The sequence below is a fragment of the Macaca nemestrina genome, chromosome 20 (assembly GCF_043159975.1).
Source record: "Macaca nemestrina isolate mMacNem1 chromosome 20, mMacNem.hap1, whole genome shotgun sequence".
Classification (NCBI taxonomy): Eukaryota; Metazoa; Chordata; class Mammalia; order Primates; family Cercopithecidae; genus Macaca; species Macaca nemestrina.
Genome location: NC_092144.1, coordinates 16,840,285 through 16,860,679, shown reverse-complemented (window position 1 = coordinate 16,860,679; position 20,395 = coordinate 16,840,285). Strand labels below are relative to the sequence as shown.

Genomic DNA, 20,395 nt, shown 5'->3' with positions numbered 1-20,395 from the left:
GGAGCTCCTGGGCTGGGAAGTGAGACTGTGCTTTGAGGGGGCAGGGAAGTCCCACTGAGTATCCTCCCAGCAGTCACCAGAACTCTGACCTCCACCTGATTCTCTCCACAGGGCAGGGTGAAATTGCCAAGCCACTCAGACGTAAGACCGGCCTCTCACTGTCTGTCTGGCTCCCACCCCACTCCCCTCCACCCCACCCCTGTGCCCCCTTCCACCTCTGTGGTTCGTGCCGTCCGAGGGCGTACTGTGAAACTGTCTGTTGGTCTCTTCTTCCTTTGTCTGTCTGGCTTGCTCGTTTGGGGTGGTGGGTGGGGGGTTGGTGGGTAGGGCAGAGGGTACCCAGGAAGGCCCCTGAGCCCTGCCAGACTACAGGTGGGTCCAGCAGGGGAAACTGAGGCCCAGTTCGCTGGACCCCTGAATAACTGTGCCTTGTAAGAACCTCAGGATCACGACAAGAAATAAGAATAGTAACAGCCAAGATGATAATAATAATACTAGTAGGAATGACCAGGTGGCCAGCTGGTAGACTATAAACATCATTCAAATTTCCCCACTGTAAATGGGCCCCCTCCCCACATAGCCTCACCCAGGACCCCCAGACCACCCCAGGACCCAGTAATACGAGACTCGTTACCTCAATACTCAGCCCCACCCTGTCCCCCAAGTTACCATGGGTATCCATGGTAGCCAGGGTGGGAATTGAGGCTCAGAGTATTCAGGGACAAGACTGGGGCCATCCAACAGTGAGAGAGGGGGCTAGAGACATGCCTTCCAGGCTGGGACCCCGTCTCCCTTAGCATTGCCCATGACTTTGAGACCAAGTGATAATTAGTGAACACTGAGCAAAGACATGTTTAGTTCAGACTAAGCCACAAAGTGGATATGATTTTCCCCATCTAGATGGGAAAACTGAGGATCAGAGAGGTTAAGTGACTTGCCCAGGGCCACTCAGCAGGGCTGCAATTTGAACCCAGGCCCATCTGGCTTGTCAGAGCCATCACCACATCACCATCTTGCCAGTGTCTGTTTGGGAGTGGGGTGGAGGATGGATATGGAGGTGTTTGTATAGAGGGAGGATTTTTCCTTTAAGAGGTCAGACTGGGCCGGGCATGGTGGCTCACGCCTGTAATCCCAGCACTTTGGGAGACCAAGGCAGATCACGAGGTCAGGAGATGGAGACCATCCTGGCTAACACGGTGAGACCCTGTCTCTACTAAAAATACAAAAAAATTAGCCAGGCGTGGTGGCAGGCGCCTGTAGTCCCAGCTACTCGGCAGGCTGAGGCAGGAGAATGGCTTGAGCCCAGGAGGTGGAGCTTGCAGTGAGCCGAGATTGCGCAACTGCACTCCAGCCTGGGCGACAGAGCAAGACTCCGTCTCAAGAAAAAAGAGGTCAGACTGGCTGGCAACGTGGCTCAAGCCTGTAATCCCAGCACTTTGGGAGGCTGAAGTGGGAGGATCAATTGAGCCCAGGAATTCAAGACCAGCCTGGACAACACAGCAAGACCCCATCTCTATGAAAAAATTTTCAGAAATTAGCTGAACATGGTGGCTCACACGTGTAGTCCCAGCTACTGGGGAGGCAGGAGGATTGCTTGAGCCCAGGAGTTTGAGGTTGCAATGAGCTATGATCATGCCACTGCACTCCAGCCTGGGCAACAGAGGGAGACCCTGTCTCAAAAAAAAAAAAAAAAAATCAGACTGAAAGTCCTTCCAGATTACAGGGGAAATTTCCCTGCAGAGGGGATGCTTCCTTGAGGAGGAGGAAGTGTTTCACCAGAGCCATTTTCTGAAACCGCAGCCCGGCCTTTTGTTTTCCCAAAGCTCCCTTTCCCTGGGAAACCCTGTCCATACCCACAAACACCACCGTCTGAGGCCCCCCCAACCCACTGCCCCTCACAGTCTGGTCCCTGTCTGTTTCTCCCATTACACAAGCCTGGTTGAGGCTGAGAGGGTGGGTACTATCCCCATGGGACTGGGATTTTCAGGGACAAGGTCACCACATCCTCCTCAGTTCTTCCTGGGGAATTCCAGACCTCTGTCCCTGGGACACAATTATTGCCCTGCCCAGAGCCTTTGGGCAAGAACCAAGATGGTCTCTGGGGCTGGAGTGTCAGCTGTAGTGCCCCTGCCCTCACCCAGCTGTCTGTTGTTACCCGCAGGGAACCCAGATGATCTTCAATGCAGCCAAGGAGCTGGGTCAGCTGTCCAAACTCAAGGTGAGGAGTGGGGCTAGAGTATGGGGTGAGGGACTGCTCCCCAAACTCATGTGGCTTCCAGGTTGCCACCATCCTGGGGGAGGGTTTGCAGGATGATGACGTGCATTACAGGCTCAAAGGACAGAAACTACTCACTGAAGCACAAGATATTTGCTCCCCAGTGTGTCGGAAAGATGTGAATGGTTCAGCTTCAGGTACAACTTGATCAAGAGGGCAAGTCATTTGTTCAACAAATATTTGTTGAGCACCTGCTGTGTACCAGTCACATATTGGGTGCTGGGATGATGAAAACGTAGACCCTCAGCCCAGCTCCTCCAAGTTTAACAGGGATGAGACCCATAAGCACAGATTCCGAAGGTGGAGCCCACTCCACCCACGTGGCCCCTCTCCCCATCCATCCAGGACCACATGGTACGAGAAGAAGCCAAGAGCTTGACCCCAAAGCAGTGCGCGGTGGTTGAGTTGGCCCTGGACACAATCAAGGTGAGAGGCCCTACCCCTCCCCATGCCAGGTGGGGGGTGTAGAGGGTGTGGCTGCTGTGGTCATGGACCTAGGTTTGCCTCAGACCCACATTAATTCATTCAATTGATAAACACTGCCTCATTCCCTCTTCTGTGCCAGAGCTGGGCTGGCTAATGCCGGAGCATTAAGGAGCCCCAGGTCAGGGAAGACGGCTGGATACAGACATCCTCAGCCTTGTAGGATTAGGCTTGGGGTAGAGGGAAGGATGTGGGCTGGGGGAGCCCAAGGAGTGAGAAGGTATAGAGGGAAGGATGTAAAGGACCTTGTGCCAGGCGTTTCTTGAGGTGTAGAAGGGTAGAGGGAAGGATGGGGGCTGGGTGAACCCAAGGTGGGAGAAGCCAGGGCTTCCTGGAAGAGGGCATGTGAGAGGTGGGTTCTGAGGAATGCATAGGAGTTCACCAGGCAAAGCAAAGGAAGAGGTGAGAAAGTAGTAGCGGGAGGAATTGGGAGTGGTGACAGCAGGGCTACCCCGCCCTATGAGTGGGTAGAGCGTCCCACCAGCCTCACCTCTTCCCACCCTGTCCTCCCCAGCAATATTTCCATGCGGGTGGCGTGGGCCTCAAGAAGACCTTCCTGGAGAAGAGCCCGGACCTGCAATCCCTGCGCTATGCCCTGTCGCTCTACACACAGGCCACCGACCTGCTCATTAAGACCTTTGTACAGACGCAATCGGCCCAGGGTAAGGGCGCCCAGACCCCATCACCCTTTCCCGCTCCGCAGAGACAGCCCCGCCCCAAGCCTGAGCGGCTGTGCGGCTCACTCCCCCTGTGATCTCATGGATGGGGCGGAATTGACATCTCTGCACCAAGTCCGGGGACCAATGAGTGATCAAAGGTTCGTGGGGGCGGGGCCTCTGACGTCACAGGCCGGGAGGTGATTGTCAGCTCCTGGGAAAATCTGTGATGTCCTGGAGCCAGACAATGATTGGCAGCTCTGGGATGGAATGTCTTTGACATCAAGGACCAGGGCAGGCTTGATGACTCTTAGGTGTGGAACCTGTGACTTCGTAGGGCCACAAGGTGATTGTCATCTCCCGGGAAAATCTATGGTGTCCCAGGGCCAATGAATGATTGTCAGCTCCTGAGGGACCTGGACAGTCATGGGTCCAGGGAGTGGTTGACAGCTCTGGGAGACTTCAGGAGTGATTGACAGCTCAGGATGAGCAGGACCTCTGATGTCAAGGGGTCAAGGAATGATTGGCAGGTCCACGGGTGGGACCTCTGACTTCATGGTCCCAGGAAGTGGTTGAAGTCCCCTGAGGAGGGACCTCTGTGACGTCATGGGGCTAAGGAATGATTGACAGCCCCGAGGGTGGGAGGGACCTCGACTTGGTGGGGGAGGCTGGACGGAGAGGGAGTTCCCATTTCTCAAACTCTCTCTCTCTTTCTCTCTGCCTTTTGCTTCGGTCTCCTGTCCCTCTCTGAGTGCACACACACGGCAGCTGGGGCTGGATGGAGGGCGGGATTCCTTGGGGACCGCCCCCCTTTTCAAAATTGGTCCCAACAAGGGCAAGAAGTTTGGCAGCTTGACCTCAGGAGGGAGAGGGAGAATCGCCATCGACACCCAGCCTGGGGCGAGGGGAGTAAAGGCCTGTGGCCTCCGACGGCCCCCTTCCCCCCGGATCCAGCCAGCCCAGGGCCCTCCGTGGGCGCTGGGTCTCTGAGCTCAGCTTCCCTTCCAGTCCTGGCTGCTTTTAGTGTCTCTGGTGTCCGTGGAGCAGGAGGCTGTCTGTCTGTCTCTCCGTCTGTCTGCAGCTGACGTTTCTCTCTCTCTTGTTTTTCCTCCCTCTCACTCGCTGTCCCCTCTCCGCGCCTCCCTTGCCCGCTCCACACACACTCCTCCATCCTCACCTCTCACTGGCTCGTCTCTCCCCGCTCCCCATGCTTCCCACCTCTCTCCCCTCTCCACCCCCCAATTAGTCCATGGTGGAAAAGGTACTAGGTTTACCCTTAGTGAAGACATTTATCCTGAGAAGGGTACGTGCCTCCGCCGCCCGCCCGCCCGCCCGCCGCCCGCGCCTGGTGCCCGGTGCCTGCGCCCCTCCCGGCCCGGCTAGTAAAAGGATCGTCCTTCTGCCTCAGGGGCCTGCAGGGCTTCCGCCCAGGCCTGAGCAGCTTGGAGGGCCCAGGCGGGTGAGGGGGAAGGACGATTTGCTGGTTCTACATGGGGAAGAAGTGATTCAATCCCAGAATTCATTTCTCCTGAAATGACACATTTTTTTAAGCCAGATCCTGGGACCCCGGGACAGGCACCTGTCAGATTAAGAGCTGGGCTGTGATTCCAGCCCAGCCACTCCATGGGTAGGCACCTTGGGCAAGAATCTGATTCCCTGAGCCTCAGTTTTCTCATCTGTAAAATGGGGACAGTCAAGGACCCTACTTCATAAGATTATTGTTATCGATATTATTATTATTTAGAGACAGGGTCTCCTTCTGTCACCTAGGCTGCAATGCAGTGGTGCAATCACTGCTCACTGCAGCCTCCCTCCTGTGCTCAAGTGATCCTCCTGCCTCAGCCTCCCGAGGAGCTGGGACTACAGGCACATGCCACCATGGCTAGCTAATTTTTAAATTTTTTTTGTAGAGAGGGAGTCTCACTTTGTTGTCCAGGCTCATCTTGAGCTCCTGGCCTTAAGTGATCCTCCTCCTTGGCCTCCCAAAATGCTGGGATTACAGGTGTGCGCCACTATGCCAGGCTGAGGAGATTATTTTTAGGATTGAAGGAGTTACATTTAGAGTGATTTCTGGCAGATAGTAAGATCTCAGCAATTCCTCACTGTTATTATTGTTCTTTCATTCTTTCTTTTTTTTTTTTTTTTTTTTTGAGATGGAGTTTTGCTCTTGTTGCCCAGGCTGGAGTGCAATGACGCAATCTTGGCTCAACTTCCACCTCCTGGGTTCAAGCGATTCTCCTGCCTCAGCCTCCCAAGTAGCTGGGATTACAGGCATGCGCCACCACACCCAGCTAATTTTGTATTTTTAGTAGAAACAGATTTCTCCATGTTGGCCAGGCCGGTCTTGAACTCCTGACCTCAGGTGATCCGCCCACCTCAGCCTCCCAAAGTGCTGGGATTACAGGTGTGAGCCACCACGCCCGGCCATTATTATTGTTCTCATTAATATATTTGATGTCACATTTCCTAGCATAGAAAACAGTGAACACTTATCAGGTTCTAACGCTGAGCAGGACCTTGTGCCAGGCATTTCTTGAAGAATCTATGTTTGGTTTTGTTGTTGTTGTTTGAGACAGAGTCTCACTCTGTCACCCAGGCTGGAATGCAGTGGCGAAATCTCAGCTCACTGCAACCTCCGTTCGCCTCCTGGGTTCAAGCGATTCTTGTGCCTCAGCCTCCTGAGTAGCTGGGATGACAGGCCTGCACCACCACACCTGGCTAATTTTTGTATTTTTAGTAGAGACGGGGTTTCGCCATGTTGGCCAGGCTGGTCTTGAACTCCTGGCCTCAAGTGGTCCACCTGCCTTGGCCTCGGCCTCCCAAAGTGCTAGGATGACAGGTGTAATCCCAGCACCTGACCAGTTTGTTTTCAATTTGAGGCAGGTGCTGTCACCCGGGCTGGAGTGCAATGATGAAATCTCAGCTCACTGCAGCCTCCACCTCCTGGGCTATGTTGCCCAGGCTGGTGTCAAACTCCTGGCCCCAAATGATCCTCCCACCTCGGCCTCCCAAAGTGCTGGGATTACAGGCATGAGCCTCCGTGCCTAACCTTCTTGGGGAATCTGAAACAGATTTCTTTAACTGCCCCACGAGGGGTCCATCATTCCACAGATGAGATGCTGAGAGCCAAAGGAGATTCAACCACTTGTCCGAGGAACCTTCACCTGCAGGAGTCCCGGGACTTGGGGAGTGGGGAGCGGGGTTGGAAGAAGCACTGAGAGGCCCAGGACAGACCCTTCCTCATGGAGCCAGCAAAGCATGGGATGGGGGCACCCAGCACTGCCCCCCTCCCCCCTTCTTACTAGCTTTGGCCTTGGTCTGACCCCTCACCTGACCCACCACTGTCCAATTCCCCCCAGCACCCCAGTCTGGCCCGGATTGAGCTTGCTATGAAGCATCGGCCTGGGGGAGGGCAGGGCGGCTGAGCATGTGACTGGTGGCGGGGGGCGGGGGTGGAATGGGAGCCTGAGGCAACAAGGAAGGCGGCCTTGGGTGGGCAGCAAAGACCGGGGCCACATACCCCAGTCCTGGGGTGATGGGGGTCTCCAGGCCCCTGTGCTTCCCAACCCTCAGTCACTTCCTGTCCAGCGCGAGGTAACCCAATCAGCCTTGGACTGACCCAACTTCCCGCCCTCACCTCTGACTTTCCCCTTCTTCTCCCCGTGCATGGGGTGGTCCAGGAGTGGGGAGCTGCCTGGTAGGGGCTGGGGAGGGGCTGGTAGAGGTGCTGGCGGTCACAGGTCCACAGGCCCCACAGGATGCCCTTTTGAGTCACAGAAGGCAGGACTGGGAGAGATTCTTATAGGCTGCCGCATCCATGATCCCCATTGGAACCATGGAGGGCACGTGTGACTCCACACAGAAGCCCACCACACCACAATTCAAGCAGACAAGGGAACTTGTTGACTCCAGAACGGAAAAATTAGGGGTTGAGGCCGGGCGCGGTGGCTCATGCCTGTAATCCCAGCACTTTGGGAGGCTGAGTTGGGTGGATCACTTGAAGTCAGGAGTTTGAGACCAGCCTGGCCAACATGGTGAAACCCCATCTCTACTAAAAATATAAAAATTAGCCAGGCGTGTGGGTGGATGCCTGTAATCCCAGCTACTCAGGAGGCTGAGGCAGGAGAATTGCTTTACCTGGGAGGCGGAGGTTGCAGTGAGCCAAGATTGCGTCATTGCACTCCAGCCTGGGGACGGTGCAAGACTCCGTCTCAAAAACAAAAAAGAAGGCCGGGTGCGGTGGCTCACGCCTGTAATCCCAGCACTTTGGGAGGCTGAGGCAGGAGGATCACCAGGTCAAGAGATCGAGACCATCCTGGCCAAAATGGTGAAACCCCGTCTCTACAAAAAAATACAAAAAACTAGCCGGGTGAGGTGGCAGGCGCCTGTAGTCCCAGCTACTCGGGAGGCTGAGGCAGGAGAATGGCGTAATCCCGGGAGGCGGAGCTTACAGTGAGCTGAGATCCAGCCACTGCACTCCAGCCTGGGCGACAGAGCGAGACTCCGTCTCAAAAAAAAAAAAAAAAAAAAGGAAGAAAAGAAACTTAAGATTCTGCACTAGAAGGGAAATACGGGTAAGGAAAATAAAATATGCTCCTACTAGCTGTCACATCAGGAGGGATGAGGATTCTGAGCCAGGTGATGCAATGAGGTTACCTGTGGGGCTGGGTCAGAGTTAACAAGGGCAAGAATGGGGTGAGTGGGGAGAGGTAATAGTAACCTACTGGAAAGGGCCACTATTGGAAGGAGTGTTGTAGATCGCAAAAACCACTTTGATTATTTCAGAGTGAGGTGGGAGCCATGGAAGAGTTTGTTTTTGCTTTGTTCTGTTTCCATTTTATACAGTCTTACTCTGTCACCCAGGCCCAAGTGCAGTGGCGGGATCATAGCTCACTGCAGTCTTAACCTACTGGGATTAGGCGATCCTCCTGCCTCAGTCTCCCAAGCAGCTGGGACTACAGGTGCACGCATCACCACGCCCGGCTAATTTTCTTTTCTCTCTCTTTTTTTTTTTTTTTTTTTTTTTTTTTTGAGACAGGGTCTCTCTCTGTCACCCAGGCTGTAGTGCAGTGGTTCAATCTCGGCTCGCTGCAACCTCTGCCTCCCAGGTTCAAGTGATTCTCCTGTCTGAGCTTTCCAAGTAGCTGGGATTACAGGCGTGCACTACCACGCCCGGCTGATTTTTGTATTTTTAGTAGAGACAGGGTTTCACCATGTTGGCCAGCCTGGGCTCAAACTCTTGAACTCAAGTTATCTGCCCACGTTGGCCTCCCAAAATGCTGGGATTACAGGCATGAGCCCCCCAAAGTACTGGGGTTACGGCATGAGCCACCACTGCCCAACCCACGGAAGTTTTGAGCAGAGGAGGGACATGATCTGACTTTTAAATTTTGTTTATGTATTTATTTTTTAATTTTCTGAGACAGGGTCTCACTCTGTCACCCAGGTTGAAGTGCAGTGGTGCGATCTCATCTCACTGCAGCCTGGACACTTCTGAGCTCAAGCGTCCCTCCCACCTCAGCCACCAGAGTAGCTGGGGCTACAAGCACGCGCCACCATGGCCAATAATTTTTGTATTTATTGTAGAGATGGGGTTTTGCCGTGTTGCCCAGGCTAGTCTCAAACTCCTGGGCTCAAGGGAGCCTCCTGCCTCACTCTCCCAAAATGCTGGATTACAGCAGTGAGCCACCATGCCCTGCCGACAAGCTCTGACTTAATACGATTTTTCTGGCTGGTATATTGAGAGTCGATGAAAGAATGGAAGGAGGGAGACCAGTAAGGAGGCTAATGCGATAGTCCAGGCATGGGATGCTGGGGGCAAGTGTAGGATACAGGTAAAAGACATATGGATGTATTTTGAAGGTAGAGCTGGCAGGATTTTCCAGTTTATGGGCACCTAGGGAAGAAGTGAAGACAAAGAAGAGAGTCAAAGATTGAGGTGCAGGGTTAGTTTGAGGACCCACAGAGGAGAAAATGACAAAAGGGGGTTGGAAGGAGTGACAACTATGTAGGATGAGAATCTGGAGTTGGTGATGTTGTTGCAGCCAAGAGGACAAACAGCCACAGGAGGCCAGGGTGCCAGATGTTGCCAAGATGTAGTGTAACGTGAAGACTGAATTTTGACAACATGGCAGTCAATGGAATAAAAAAAAAGAAAAGAATTGCATTAGGCTCAGAGAGGTTAAGTGATCTACCCAAGATCACACAGCAAGGCAGTAAAAGGCCAGAACCCAGGATTCTTGGCTTCCCAAGAGCACCTCCCATCCCGGCCCCCCTCAGTGCCTCCCTATCAGGGCTGATGACCTGGTGCCGCCAGCACGGGTGGGTGGGAGGCCGTCAAGGTCCCTCCTGGTGGGTGGGAAAGAACAGAGCTCATGCTGACCATCCTCCCCTGCCCTGCCCAGGCTTGGGTGTAGAAGACCCTGTGGGTGAAGTCTCCGTCCACGTTGAGCTGTTTACTCATCCAGGAACTGGGGAACACAAGGTCACAGTGAAAGGTGAGTGGTCTGAGGTGGGAGGGACTTGCTAGGTTCTAAAACAGAAATCAAATTCAAACTGGCTTAAGCAATACCCTTTTTTGTTGTTGTTGTTTAATGGTCCATGAAATGGAAATGTCCAGAGGTCACCACCTTCAGGCGTGGCCGGATCCAGCAGTGTAAACAGTGTTATAAGACTGAATCCCACTTTCTCCATCTCTCAGCCCTGCTTTCCTTTTCTTGTCTTTTGTTGACTAGAACACAGATTGGGTTGTTTTTGACGTGGCTTAAATAAGAGAGAATTAGGCCAGGTGTGGTGGCTCAGGCCTGGAATCCCAGCACTTTGAGAGGCCGAAGCTGGCGGATCACTTCAGGCCAGGAGTTCGAGACCAGCCTGGCCAACGTGGTGAAACCCTGTCTCTACTAAAAATTCAAAAAGTAGCGGGGTGTGGTGGTGTGCGCCTGTAATCCCAGCTACTCAGGAGGCTGAGGTGGGAAGATCGCTTGAACCCGGGAGGTGGAGGTTGCAGTGAGCTGAGATCGCGCCACTGCACTCCAGCCTGGGTGACAGAGTGAGACTCCATGTAAACAAATGAACAAAAATGATAGAATTGGTTTCCTCTGGGGTAACAGTCTAAGAGCAACCAGCCTCAAGCTGATACGACGGCTTCGCGGTGCTGGTGATCTGTGCTGCTGACATCTTTTGTTGCATTTTCATCCCTAATGTGTTGTTGTTGTTTGTTTGTTTGTTTTAGAGGCCAGAGTCTCACTCTGTTGCCCAGGTTGGAGTGCTGTGGTGCAATTATAGTACACTGCAGCCTCAAACTCCTGGGCTCTAGCAATCCTCCTGCCTCCGCTTCCGGAGTCGCTGGGATTGCAGGCATGCAGCATCACACCTGGCTACTTTTTTAATTATATTTTTGTAGAGATGGGGTCTCACTCTGGTATCCAGGCTGGTCTCAAACTCCTGGCCTCAAGCAATCCTTCCTCCCAAAGTGCTGGGATTGCAGACGTAAGCCACCACACCTGGATTCAAATGTGTTTTCCCTCCACTGTAGGCTCATAAAGAGCTCAGCCCCACAAGCATTGCAGACTGCAGCTAGAGGAAGGGGAAAGTTTAGGGTTCACTCCCGGCCTTTTAAACTACAGTGGGGAAGTAGTACACATGATTTTTTTTCTCTCATCTCATTGGCCAAAACATAGTCATATGACCACACTTAGCTGCATGGGAATGCTGGGAAATGTAGTCTTTATTTCAGACATAGTTTTTGGTGGGCGCGGAAGCTGTTTTTGTTTTGTTTTTAGTTTTATTTTTTTTAGACAGGATCTTGCTTTGTCACACAGGCTGGAGTGCAGTGGCACAATCTCAGCTCACTGCAACCTCTGCTTCCCAGGCTCAAGCAATCCTCCTGCTTTAGCCCCACAAGTATGTGGAACTACAGGCATGTGCTACCACACCCAGCTAATTTTTGTATTTTTCGTAGAGACAGGGTTTCACCATGTTGCCCAGGCTGGTCTCAAACTCCTGGACTCAAGCGATCCACCTGCCTCCCGAAGTGCTGGGATTACAAGCGTTAGCCACTGCGCCCAGCCTTGGGGCAGGTTTTGAGAGCCACAAACATTTACTTTTTCCAACTGGGAGAACCTGACCTGTCTTACCCTCTACTTCCCCCAACAGTGGTGGCTGCCAATGACCTCAAATGGCAGACTTCCGGCATCTTCCGGCCGTTCATCGAGGTCAACATCATTGGGCCCCAGCTCAGCGACAAGAAACGCAAGTTTGCGACCAAATCCAAGAACAATAGCTGGGCTCCCAAGTACAATGAGAGCTTCCAGTTGTGAGTTTGGGATGCTGCGAAGAGCATGGGGGCAAGGGCGGGGGCATCCGCGAGGTGAACCCCAAAGCCAGCTAGGCAGGAGGGATCTGGGATCTGGGCCCGAGAATGGGAGAGGCCACATTCTAGGTGCGGGTGCTGGAAAGGGAGACACCTTAGTAGTGCAGGAATGGCATCAGGGAGGGGACACGAGGATGGAGGTCACCTTTGGGAGCAGGCAGATCCCAGGGGAGGCAATGAGTAGAGTGGAGTAACTTCGTGATGAAGACTTGTGGAGGGGAGGGAAAGTCTGGGTAGGAAGTGCATGTTGGGCAGGGCCATTGCTGGGGCTGGAGACTCTGTCTGGTGAAGGAATGAGGGTGGCAGTGATGAGGCTTATGAGTGGGGGGCTGAGGGACCTGGGGACAGGACCGAGGTCGCATGGGGGTGGGGACTACTGGAGTCCACATTGAGCCTTGTCAGAACCGTCGGGGCAGCCCATCTGGAGGAGTCGGCTCTGGGGACAGGAGTGGAGTGTGGATGGATCCCAGGCATGGGGGTGGGGTCACACTGGATGGAGGTTCTCGGAGTTGGGAGTGGGCCTAGGCTGCGGGTATCAGGATAGGGTCTAGAGGATGCTGATGATGTGGACAGCATAAAAATGTCTGCTCTGGCTTGGTGTGGTGGCTCACGCCTGTCATCCCAGCACTCTGGGAGGCCGAGGCAGACAGATCACCTGAGGTCAGGAGTTCAAGACCAGCCTGACCAACATGGTGAAACCCCGTCTCTACTAAAAACGCACAAAAAAATTAGCCGGGTGTGGTGGCGCACGCCTGTGATCCCAGCTACTCAGGACGCTGAGGCAGAAGAATCGCTTGAACCCGGGAGGTTGCAGTGAGCCAAGATCGAGCCATTGCACTCCAGCCTGGGCAACAAAAGCGAAATTCCATCTCAAAAAAAAAAAAGTCTGCTCTGCCCGAGCATGGTGGCTCACACCTGTAATCTCAACACTTTGGGAAGCCAACTTGGGCAGATCACTTGAGGCCAGGAGTTCGAGACCAGCCTGGCCAGCGTGGTGAAACTCCATCTCTATTAAAAATATAAAATATTAGCTGGGTGTTGTGGTGGGCGCCTGTAATCCTAGCTACTCGGGAGGCTGAGACAGGAGAATCATTTGAACCCAGGAGGTGGAGGTTGCAATGACCCCAGATGGCGCTATTGCACTCCAGCCTGGGCTACAGAGCGAGACTCAAAAAAAATTAAAAATACAGAAATTAGGCCGGGCGCGGTGGCTCAAGCCTGTAATCCCAGCTCTTTGGGAGGCCGAGACGGGCAGATCACGAGGTCAGGAGATCAAGACCATCCTGGCTAACACGGTGAAACCCCGTCTCTACTAAAAAATACAAAAAACTAGCTGGGCAAGGTGGCGGGCGCCTGTAGTCCCAGCTACTCGGGAGGCTGAGGCAGGAGAATGGCGTAAACTCGGGCGGCGGAGCTTGCAGTGAGCTGAGATCCGGCCACTGCACTCCAGCTTGGGCGACAGAGCGAGACTCTGTCTCAAAAAAATAAATAAATAAAAATAAAAAAATAAAAATAAAAATACAGAAATTAGCCGGGTGTGGTGGCAGGCGCTGGTAATCCCAGCTACTCCAGAGGGTAAGGAGTATGAGAATCGCTTGAACCCAGGAGACACAGGTTGCAGTGAGCCATGATTGTGCCATGGCACTCCAGCCTGGGCGACAGAGCAAGAAGACTGTCTCAAAAAAAATGTCTGTTCACGGGGCTAGATGGTGGTGGTTAGCAGAGGTATAGTTGGGGTCATGTGGGCTGGATCCTTGGGTCAAGTGTCAGCCTCATAGAGCACTGGGGCAGGGCAATGTTGGATGTTCTTGGGGGACAAAAGTGCAGACAAAAGTAGTCCCAGCTACCTGGGAGACTGGGGCAGGAAGATCGCTTGAGCTCAGGAGTTTAAGGCTGTAATGAGCTATGATTGTGCCACTGTACTCCAGCCTGGGTGACCGACATAGCGAGACCCTGTCTTTAAAAAACCAAAAATCTATGGGCCAGGCACAGTTGCTGACGCTTGTAATCCTAGCACTTTGGGAGGCCAAGGCAGTGGATCACCTGAGGTCAGGAGTTCGAGACCAGCCTGGCCAACATGGTGAGATCCCCCCCCCCCCCATCTCTACTAAAAATACAAAAAATCAGCCGGGGGTGGTGGTGCATGCCTGTAATCCCAGCTACTAGGGAGGCTGAGGCAGAAGAATCGTTTGAACCCGGGAGGCAAAGGTTGCAGTGAGCCGAGATTGTGCCACTGCACTCCAGCCTGGGTGACGGGAAGACGCCCGCTCAAAAAATAAATAAATATAATAAAATAAAATAAATACATAAAAATGCACAGAGGTAACGGTAAATCAGAGCTGGTTAGCTGGTATCATCTGGGGGGCTGGGAGCTCTTATGGGACAAGATTGAAGCCAGTTCCAGGTCATGTCAGCACAGGGCGCTTGGTCAGAAGGTTTTGGGGCGATTGGCCCCCTTAGGGAATACTCAGGAGGAGAAGCATGGTCTAGTGGGAGGTCAGATGTCAGCCAGGGTGGGCCGGAGTACTTCAGGGATAGAGGTGCAACCTGGGAGGGGGACAAGAGGGAGCAGCTGGGCGGCGTGGCCCTGTAGGAGGGGCTCTTATCCAGCCGGCGTCAGGGCAGGTCACTGGGACTGCTTAGGAGCAGGAGCACAGGTGAGGGGCATGCGGGCGGTGGTGTCACCCATGGTGAGGCACCAGGGCAAGCTCATGTCTGGAGGGCATCTTGGAAGTAAGAGGGGTGGGCTGGGGGTGTGGGGGGCTGGGGAAAGGGCCACGTCGTGGGTCTAGAGGAGAGCCTGGTTAAAGAGCTTCTGGATGGGACATTAGGGGCGGGGCCCGCGGCAGAGGGCACAGGCGCGGGTATCTCAGGGTGCGGCCATGGCCTTGCGGGGCGGTGTCTGAGGAAAGGGTTAGAGGGGCGGGAGCTGGAGTAAAACTATGCGGTCATTTATCCGTGGGTGGAAAAACGGGACAAAAAGGCATGGGTATGGCCCAGCTCGAGATCAGCTGTTGTGGGCATGGCCAAGCGCAGGGTTGTAGGGCACGTAACGGGGCAGGGGCGGGGCTAGCGTAGCGTGGGAGGTGACAGGTGTGGGTACCCCGGGGTCGTCCTCCCGGGCGTGGGCGTGGCCAGCAAATGCGGTGGGGGCGGGGCATCACTGTGGGTGTGGCCTGACTTTCGTTCCCCCCGCCCCCCGCAGTACGCTGAGCGCCGACGCGGGCCCCGAGTGCTACGAGCTGCAGGTGTGCGTCAAGGACTACTGCTTCGCGCGCGAGGACCGCACGGTGGGGCTGGCCGTGCTGCAGCTGCGCGAGCTGGCCCAGCGCGGGAGCGCCGCCTGCTGGCTGCCGCTAGGCCGTCGCATCCACATGGACGACACCGGCCTCACGGTCCTGCGAATCCTCTCGCAGCGCAGCAACGACGAGGTGGCCAAAGAGTTCGTGAAACTCAAGTCGGACACGCGCTCAGCCGAGGAGGGTGGTGCCGCGCCTGCGCCTTAGCGCGGGGCGGGCGGCCGAGCGGCACTGCGCCTGCGCGGAGGGCGCTGGGCGGGGAGGGGCTTGCGTCTCGGTGGGACCTCCCCAGGGGCGGGGCTCGGGAGACCACGCCGAGGGTGGGCTGCGCCTACGCCCTTGACTGAGCTCTCCCTTTTGGAGAATTAGGAATGGAGGATGCCCCGCCCTCTCGGGAGGCCACGCCCAAGGGCGCGATGAAGGAAGAAGCCACATCCCCAACTTGAGGCCACGCCCCCAGCATCTAGGGGGCATTTTGAGCTGGGATGGGGGAAACCTCGTCCCCATGGAGGAGGCCACATCCCGGCGCTCCGGTACTGGGAGGCACAGCCTCCTGTCCCCTGGAAAAGCCATAAGACGGGACCCAGACCCCTGGGACCCCAGACCAATTGCCAAGTATGGAAATCTCAGCTCCCTCAAGGGGGGGGCCCTGGGCAAGGGATAGAGCTCCCTGGAGGGCCCCTCTAGGTGATCTGGGGACTGGAGGGACCAGGATTCTGGTTGGAGGGCCCCGGAATACCGGAGTACCTTTAGATGTTTGTGCAAAAAATAAATGGGGGGAGGGGGGAGGATGGGATTTCAAAAGCACATGCGCCCTTGGGCGCCCAAACCCTGGGGGCCGAGGGGACGGCTCTGGGGCACCCACGCTGCCCCTACTTCCCTTTGGGAGTTTGCCTCTCCCTCTCCCCCAACAAACCCAGTCCTCATATCATAGATTTCAACACACCCATTTGACAGATGGCAAAACTGAGGCTCAAAGAGCTGCTTGAGACTTGGCCGAGGTTCCAGGTGCCATACCCTCTATTCCTCTCCCTTAGGCCTGTGTGCCCCATGAAAGGGTGGGCTGAGATCGGGATGACCTGACACAGCTCCCTATTGCTGCTAATTCCCCCTCGGGGGCCTCCTCCAAGGGGTGGGAGTTCCAGGCCAAGACCCCTACTTTGCCTTTCCTTCTCCGGCTGCCAAGCAAGACCCCTGCCCTCAGTCCTTTCTCCTGGCACTCCATGGGGGATGCCATGAGGACCTTCCACCACAAAAGAGAATTTGGGATCCCCTGGTCCCAGGTTTCTCCACCCCTTCTTCCTTTCCCAGAATTTTCCAAATAGGAAAGAACAGAAAGAGACCAGAAACTCTAGGGGGGAGAGAGAGAATGAGAGAGAGAGAAAGAGAGAGAGAGAGAGAGAGAAACCCAAACACAGTGAGAGCTTAGTCTCCAAGATCCTATTTATTGATTCAAACACCCAAGCCACAGGATACCTCAGATGGCCCTCTAGCCTGCTGGAAGCTCTTTCTCCAGTAAGCAAAGTTGCAGTGACTTGGCTGCAGTTAACCTTGTGCACACAGGACCTTAGGGGAAAGTTCAGTGTGGACCATATTTGCTCTGGGATCTGCTTTTCCTCGTGCTCGTATGGCACGCCTTTTTCTGCTGGATTGAGAAAGACAAGATTTTGCTGTGCTAGGGAGAAATGAAAACGGGGTGAGATGAGTAGCTGGGTTCCTGGAGGATGGAACATCAGATGGGGAGGCTTTCTGAGGTGAAGAATGAGAGGGAACCACTTACTAGAGAGAAAAGAGCTCCAGGCCTGGGAACAGCATGTGCAAAGGCCAGGAGAGGAGAACTGTTGAAACAAGGAGAAAGGTGGCACAGCTGGAGCTGAGCCAGCAAGGGGGATCATGACGAGCCTTGGGGTTGGGGAGATCTGCAGAAGCATCAGACCAGGCAGGACCTTGTACGCTGTCCTGAGGAGTTTCACTTTTATTCTAAGACAGTCGGGGAGCTCCAGGAGATGTTTAAGCTGGGGAGAGATTGGATTCCAGCCTGCAAAAGCTGTTTTGTGAAGACTAAAACCAGTGAGGAGGGGTGGGGGTGCTTTGGAGACACTGAAATGGATTATTGGAAAGATTCTGAAGGCTGTATTGAAAAGACACCTATAACTGTGGACATGGCTATAATCCCAGCATTTTGGGGAGGCTGAGGCTGGTGGATCATTTAAGGTCAGGAGTTTGAGACCAGCCTGGCCAACGTGGTGAAACCCTGTCTCTGCTAAAAATACAAAAATTAGCTGGGTGTGGTGGTGCATGCCTGTAATCCCAGCTACACAGGAGACTGAGGTGGGAGAATTGCTTGAACCCTGGAGGCAGAGGTTGCAGTGAGCCAAGATCACACCACTGCACTCCAGCCTGGGTAACAGACCAATACTCCGTTCCCTCCCCTCTACCCCCCCCCAAAAAAAAAAAAAATCCTGCGCTTAGATGAGCTCCATGGCTGCTGAGTACAGTTGTCCCAGTTGCACACTGCCCAAGGGTTTGGCATCGCTAAGAAGGCCACGTGCAAATCCTAGACATTGAGTGTTGTATGTTTATGACCTTGGTGTCCCAACATGTGAATGGCCCAAGTGTCTGGAAGAAGTGGCGCCACTTTCTAATTTGCTTGAAGGTGTTGCGTGTCCCCTAAATTCAGACAGATGCAGGTAACTGGAGGTTCTGAACCAAAGGCTAAAATGCAAATTCTCATAAAGGATTTGGGAAGCTGTAGCCAGGGATAAGCTTATGTGACTGTAATATGGGCTGAGGAGCAGATGTGAATTTCGGACCATGCCATGCCTGAGGGTGGGGGTCGGGTGGATGGATGATTCAGGGTTGTAACCCGTAGAGCCCAAAGGGGAAGTGATCTGTGACCTGTGGTGAGGGTGACCTGGAACATTTTTGGATGGCTGGAAAGAAATGGGGAAATTGAGCTGCCTGAGATAGTCAGGATATTTCCCAAAAGATTCCTTAGGAGTCTTTCTGGTCAAGACGTGTGTGTGTGTGTGTGTGTGTGTGTGTGTGTGTGTGTGTTTAGGGTTCCCCAAGAATGGCTCAGGCATGTGAAGGAAACAAGCTTCAGGGAATATTTGTTGAATGAGTTTTCCTGCCTCCCAGGCTAGAACTGTTTTTGCAATTTCCACCCTCTTTTCTTTCCCTCCCAGAGAACTCCTATTCATCCTTTGAAACCCATCATGAAAATCCCTCTTGGAGAAAACCCTCCTTCCTTCCCCTCAGGACTTTCCCAGCCTCCATCCCTCCTCCAGTCCAGCCTGATGCCATGGGACTGGGGTTTCTCTCTTCAGCTCTGTTTCTCCCAGACTGGGGTCTGAGGCCTCTCAGGACCCCCAACTTTACCTAGCACAGGTTGGGCACAGGTGGATGGCAGGGAGTCTGTGCCTAGTGGAATTATGTGTTGGGGCAGTGTCAGTGCGAGAATACACATCTGCATGTGTATCTGTCCATGTCTGTCCATACCAACCTTCCCCTTCCACACGGACCTGGGCACATAGGAGGTGTCTGAGCCCAACACATGGGACAGAGAGTGGACACGGCTGAGACACGGACAGAGACAAGACAAGGAGTCCAGGCGGCTGAAAGCCTTTTGAAATCAGGAAGTTCCTGGATTGGCAGAACAAAGCCCAGAGAGGAGCAGGGCTTTCCCCATCGCCACCCAGCAAGTGGCCACAGAGCCCAGCCTTGGATGACACCTCCAGGATTCTGAACCCTGGACCTCACTTTATGCAAGGAGCTGGCCGCAGATTTCCATGAATCAGGGAAACAGCACAAGAGGGTTGGCCTGTGGCAGGGCAGGGATTAAAGGGGTAACATTGAGGGATGCCTCAGAGTCAAAGTCCCCTGACCAAGAGGAATAGAGAAAGAGTAGAAAGCACAGAGAGAGTGAGATCACGCCCTGATGAGAACGGAGAGAGACATAGAGGTGGAAATATACAGAGAAAGAGAAATGCAGAGACCAGGGCAGGGGGTGTCGGGGGAAGTAAAGAGGGTGTCCCGAGGAAAGAAGGCTCTGTCCATTGTCACCAGTCTGTCCTCGAATGATTTGCATAAAATGAGGAGGTGCCTGTCCATGCCCCCAATTCCTCTCTCAGGTGCCAGAGCCTGAGACCTCACCATGCCCCCATCAGAGATGCAAAAAACTAAACACCCAACTAGAAATCCTTGGGACCTCTCTCGGCTGGGATCTTAGAGCCTTTCTGTCCCCGACCCCTACCCCATGTGCTGTCGATTTTGCAGATGGGGACAACCTGGGGCCTCCCGGAACTCTGCCACCCTGGGGAAGTTGGGGGGAGGGCGTTGGTCCCGGATCACAACCCCTTCTGCTCCCCAGAATCCTTTCCTAAGAATCGTTGAGGACCAAAGTCGTCTTTGCTGACACGTGTTGCTTTTCTCTTTGCCTTTTATTGTTTTAGAGAAAAATCAAGTTGACTGTGTCAAGTAACACCCCACCCCCTTACCCCCGTCCAGCCATAGTGGCTCTCTGGAGACACAGGTCACAGGCGGAGGGTCCCCTGATCATCCCTGACCACACAGCCAGGGGTGTTTGACCCCTGTCCACCCCTGTCTCGTGCTCCCTCAGACCCCCACAAACCGGCCAAGCAGTCCGGGGACGCTTCCCCTCCACACAACTTCTCTTAGCATGTGATTGCAGATGTGAAATCAAAGCGTTGTTTGTTTTTTGTTTTGTTTTGATTCCACCCCGTCGGTCCGGTGTCTGCACAGACGCCTTCATTTCTCTGTAAATATGTGACTTGGAACAAATGTTTAACACAAACGAGAAGTGGTCATGAATGCATGGTGTTGAGATGTTTTGCACTATTCTGACTTTTTGGTCTCTGTAAAAATATTTTATTAACAGCAGACATTAAAAAAAGAAAAACCACACACAGCCTCCGACACGTGGTTGCCTCCTCGCATTCCTTTATCAGCAGAAACAAACAAACAACAACAACGAAAACTCTCACGTACGTTTAGCACCTGCAGACTCAGTAGAACACACTGCTTGCCAGTGAATGTGGCTCATCCACGACTGGAGTCATCTCCATTTTTTGTTTGTTTGTTTGTTTTTGAGACGGAGTCTCGCTCTGTTGCCCAGGCTGGAGTGCAGTGGCTGGATCTCAGCTCACTGCACGCTCCGTCTCCCAGGTTCATGCCATTCTCCTGCCTCAGCCTCCCGAGTAGCTGGGACTACAGGTGCCCGCCACCACGCCCAGCTAGTTTTTTGTATTTTTTAGTAGAGACGGGGTTTCACCGTGTTAGCCAGGATGGT

The 20,395-nt window shown here is 53.9% G+C and overlaps 1 protein-coding gene across 8 annotated transcripts in view; it reads left to right on the top strand.

The window, feature by feature from the left end:
- LOC105486735 (unc-13 homolog A) overlaps nucleotides 1–20,008 on the top strand; it is a 92,114-nt gene extending 72,106 nt beyond the window's left edge. For 4 of the 8 annotated variants that reach the window (XM_071086776.1, XM_071086774.1, XM_071086775.1 and 1 more), the window contains 8 exons: nucleotides 112–141; nucleotides 2,162–2,218; nucleotides 2,621–2,701; nucleotides 3,273–3,420; nucleotides 4,661–4,717; nucleotides 9,819–9,911; nucleotides 11,569–11,728; nucleotides 14,991–17,838. In XM_071086776.1, coding sequence (XP_070942877.1) covers nucleotides 112–141; nucleotides 2,162–2,218; nucleotides 2,621–2,701; nucleotides 3,273–3,420; nucleotides 4,661–4,717; nucleotides 9,819–9,911; nucleotides 11,569–11,728; nucleotides 14,991–15,291 — 927 coding nt within the window. In that variant the 3' untranslated portion in view covers nucleotides 15,292–17,838. Of the gene's footprint in view, nucleotides 1–111; nucleotides 142–2,161; nucleotides 2,219–2,620; nucleotides 2,702–3,272; nucleotides 3,421–4,660; nucleotides 4,718–9,818; nucleotides 9,912–11,568; nucleotides 11,729–14,990 lie in introns of all 8 variants that reach the window. The other 4 variants (XM_071086778.1, XM_071086777.1, XM_071086779.1 and 1 more) reach the window with 3 other exon arrangements.
- Nucleotides 20,009–20,395: the final 387 nt, after the last annotated feature.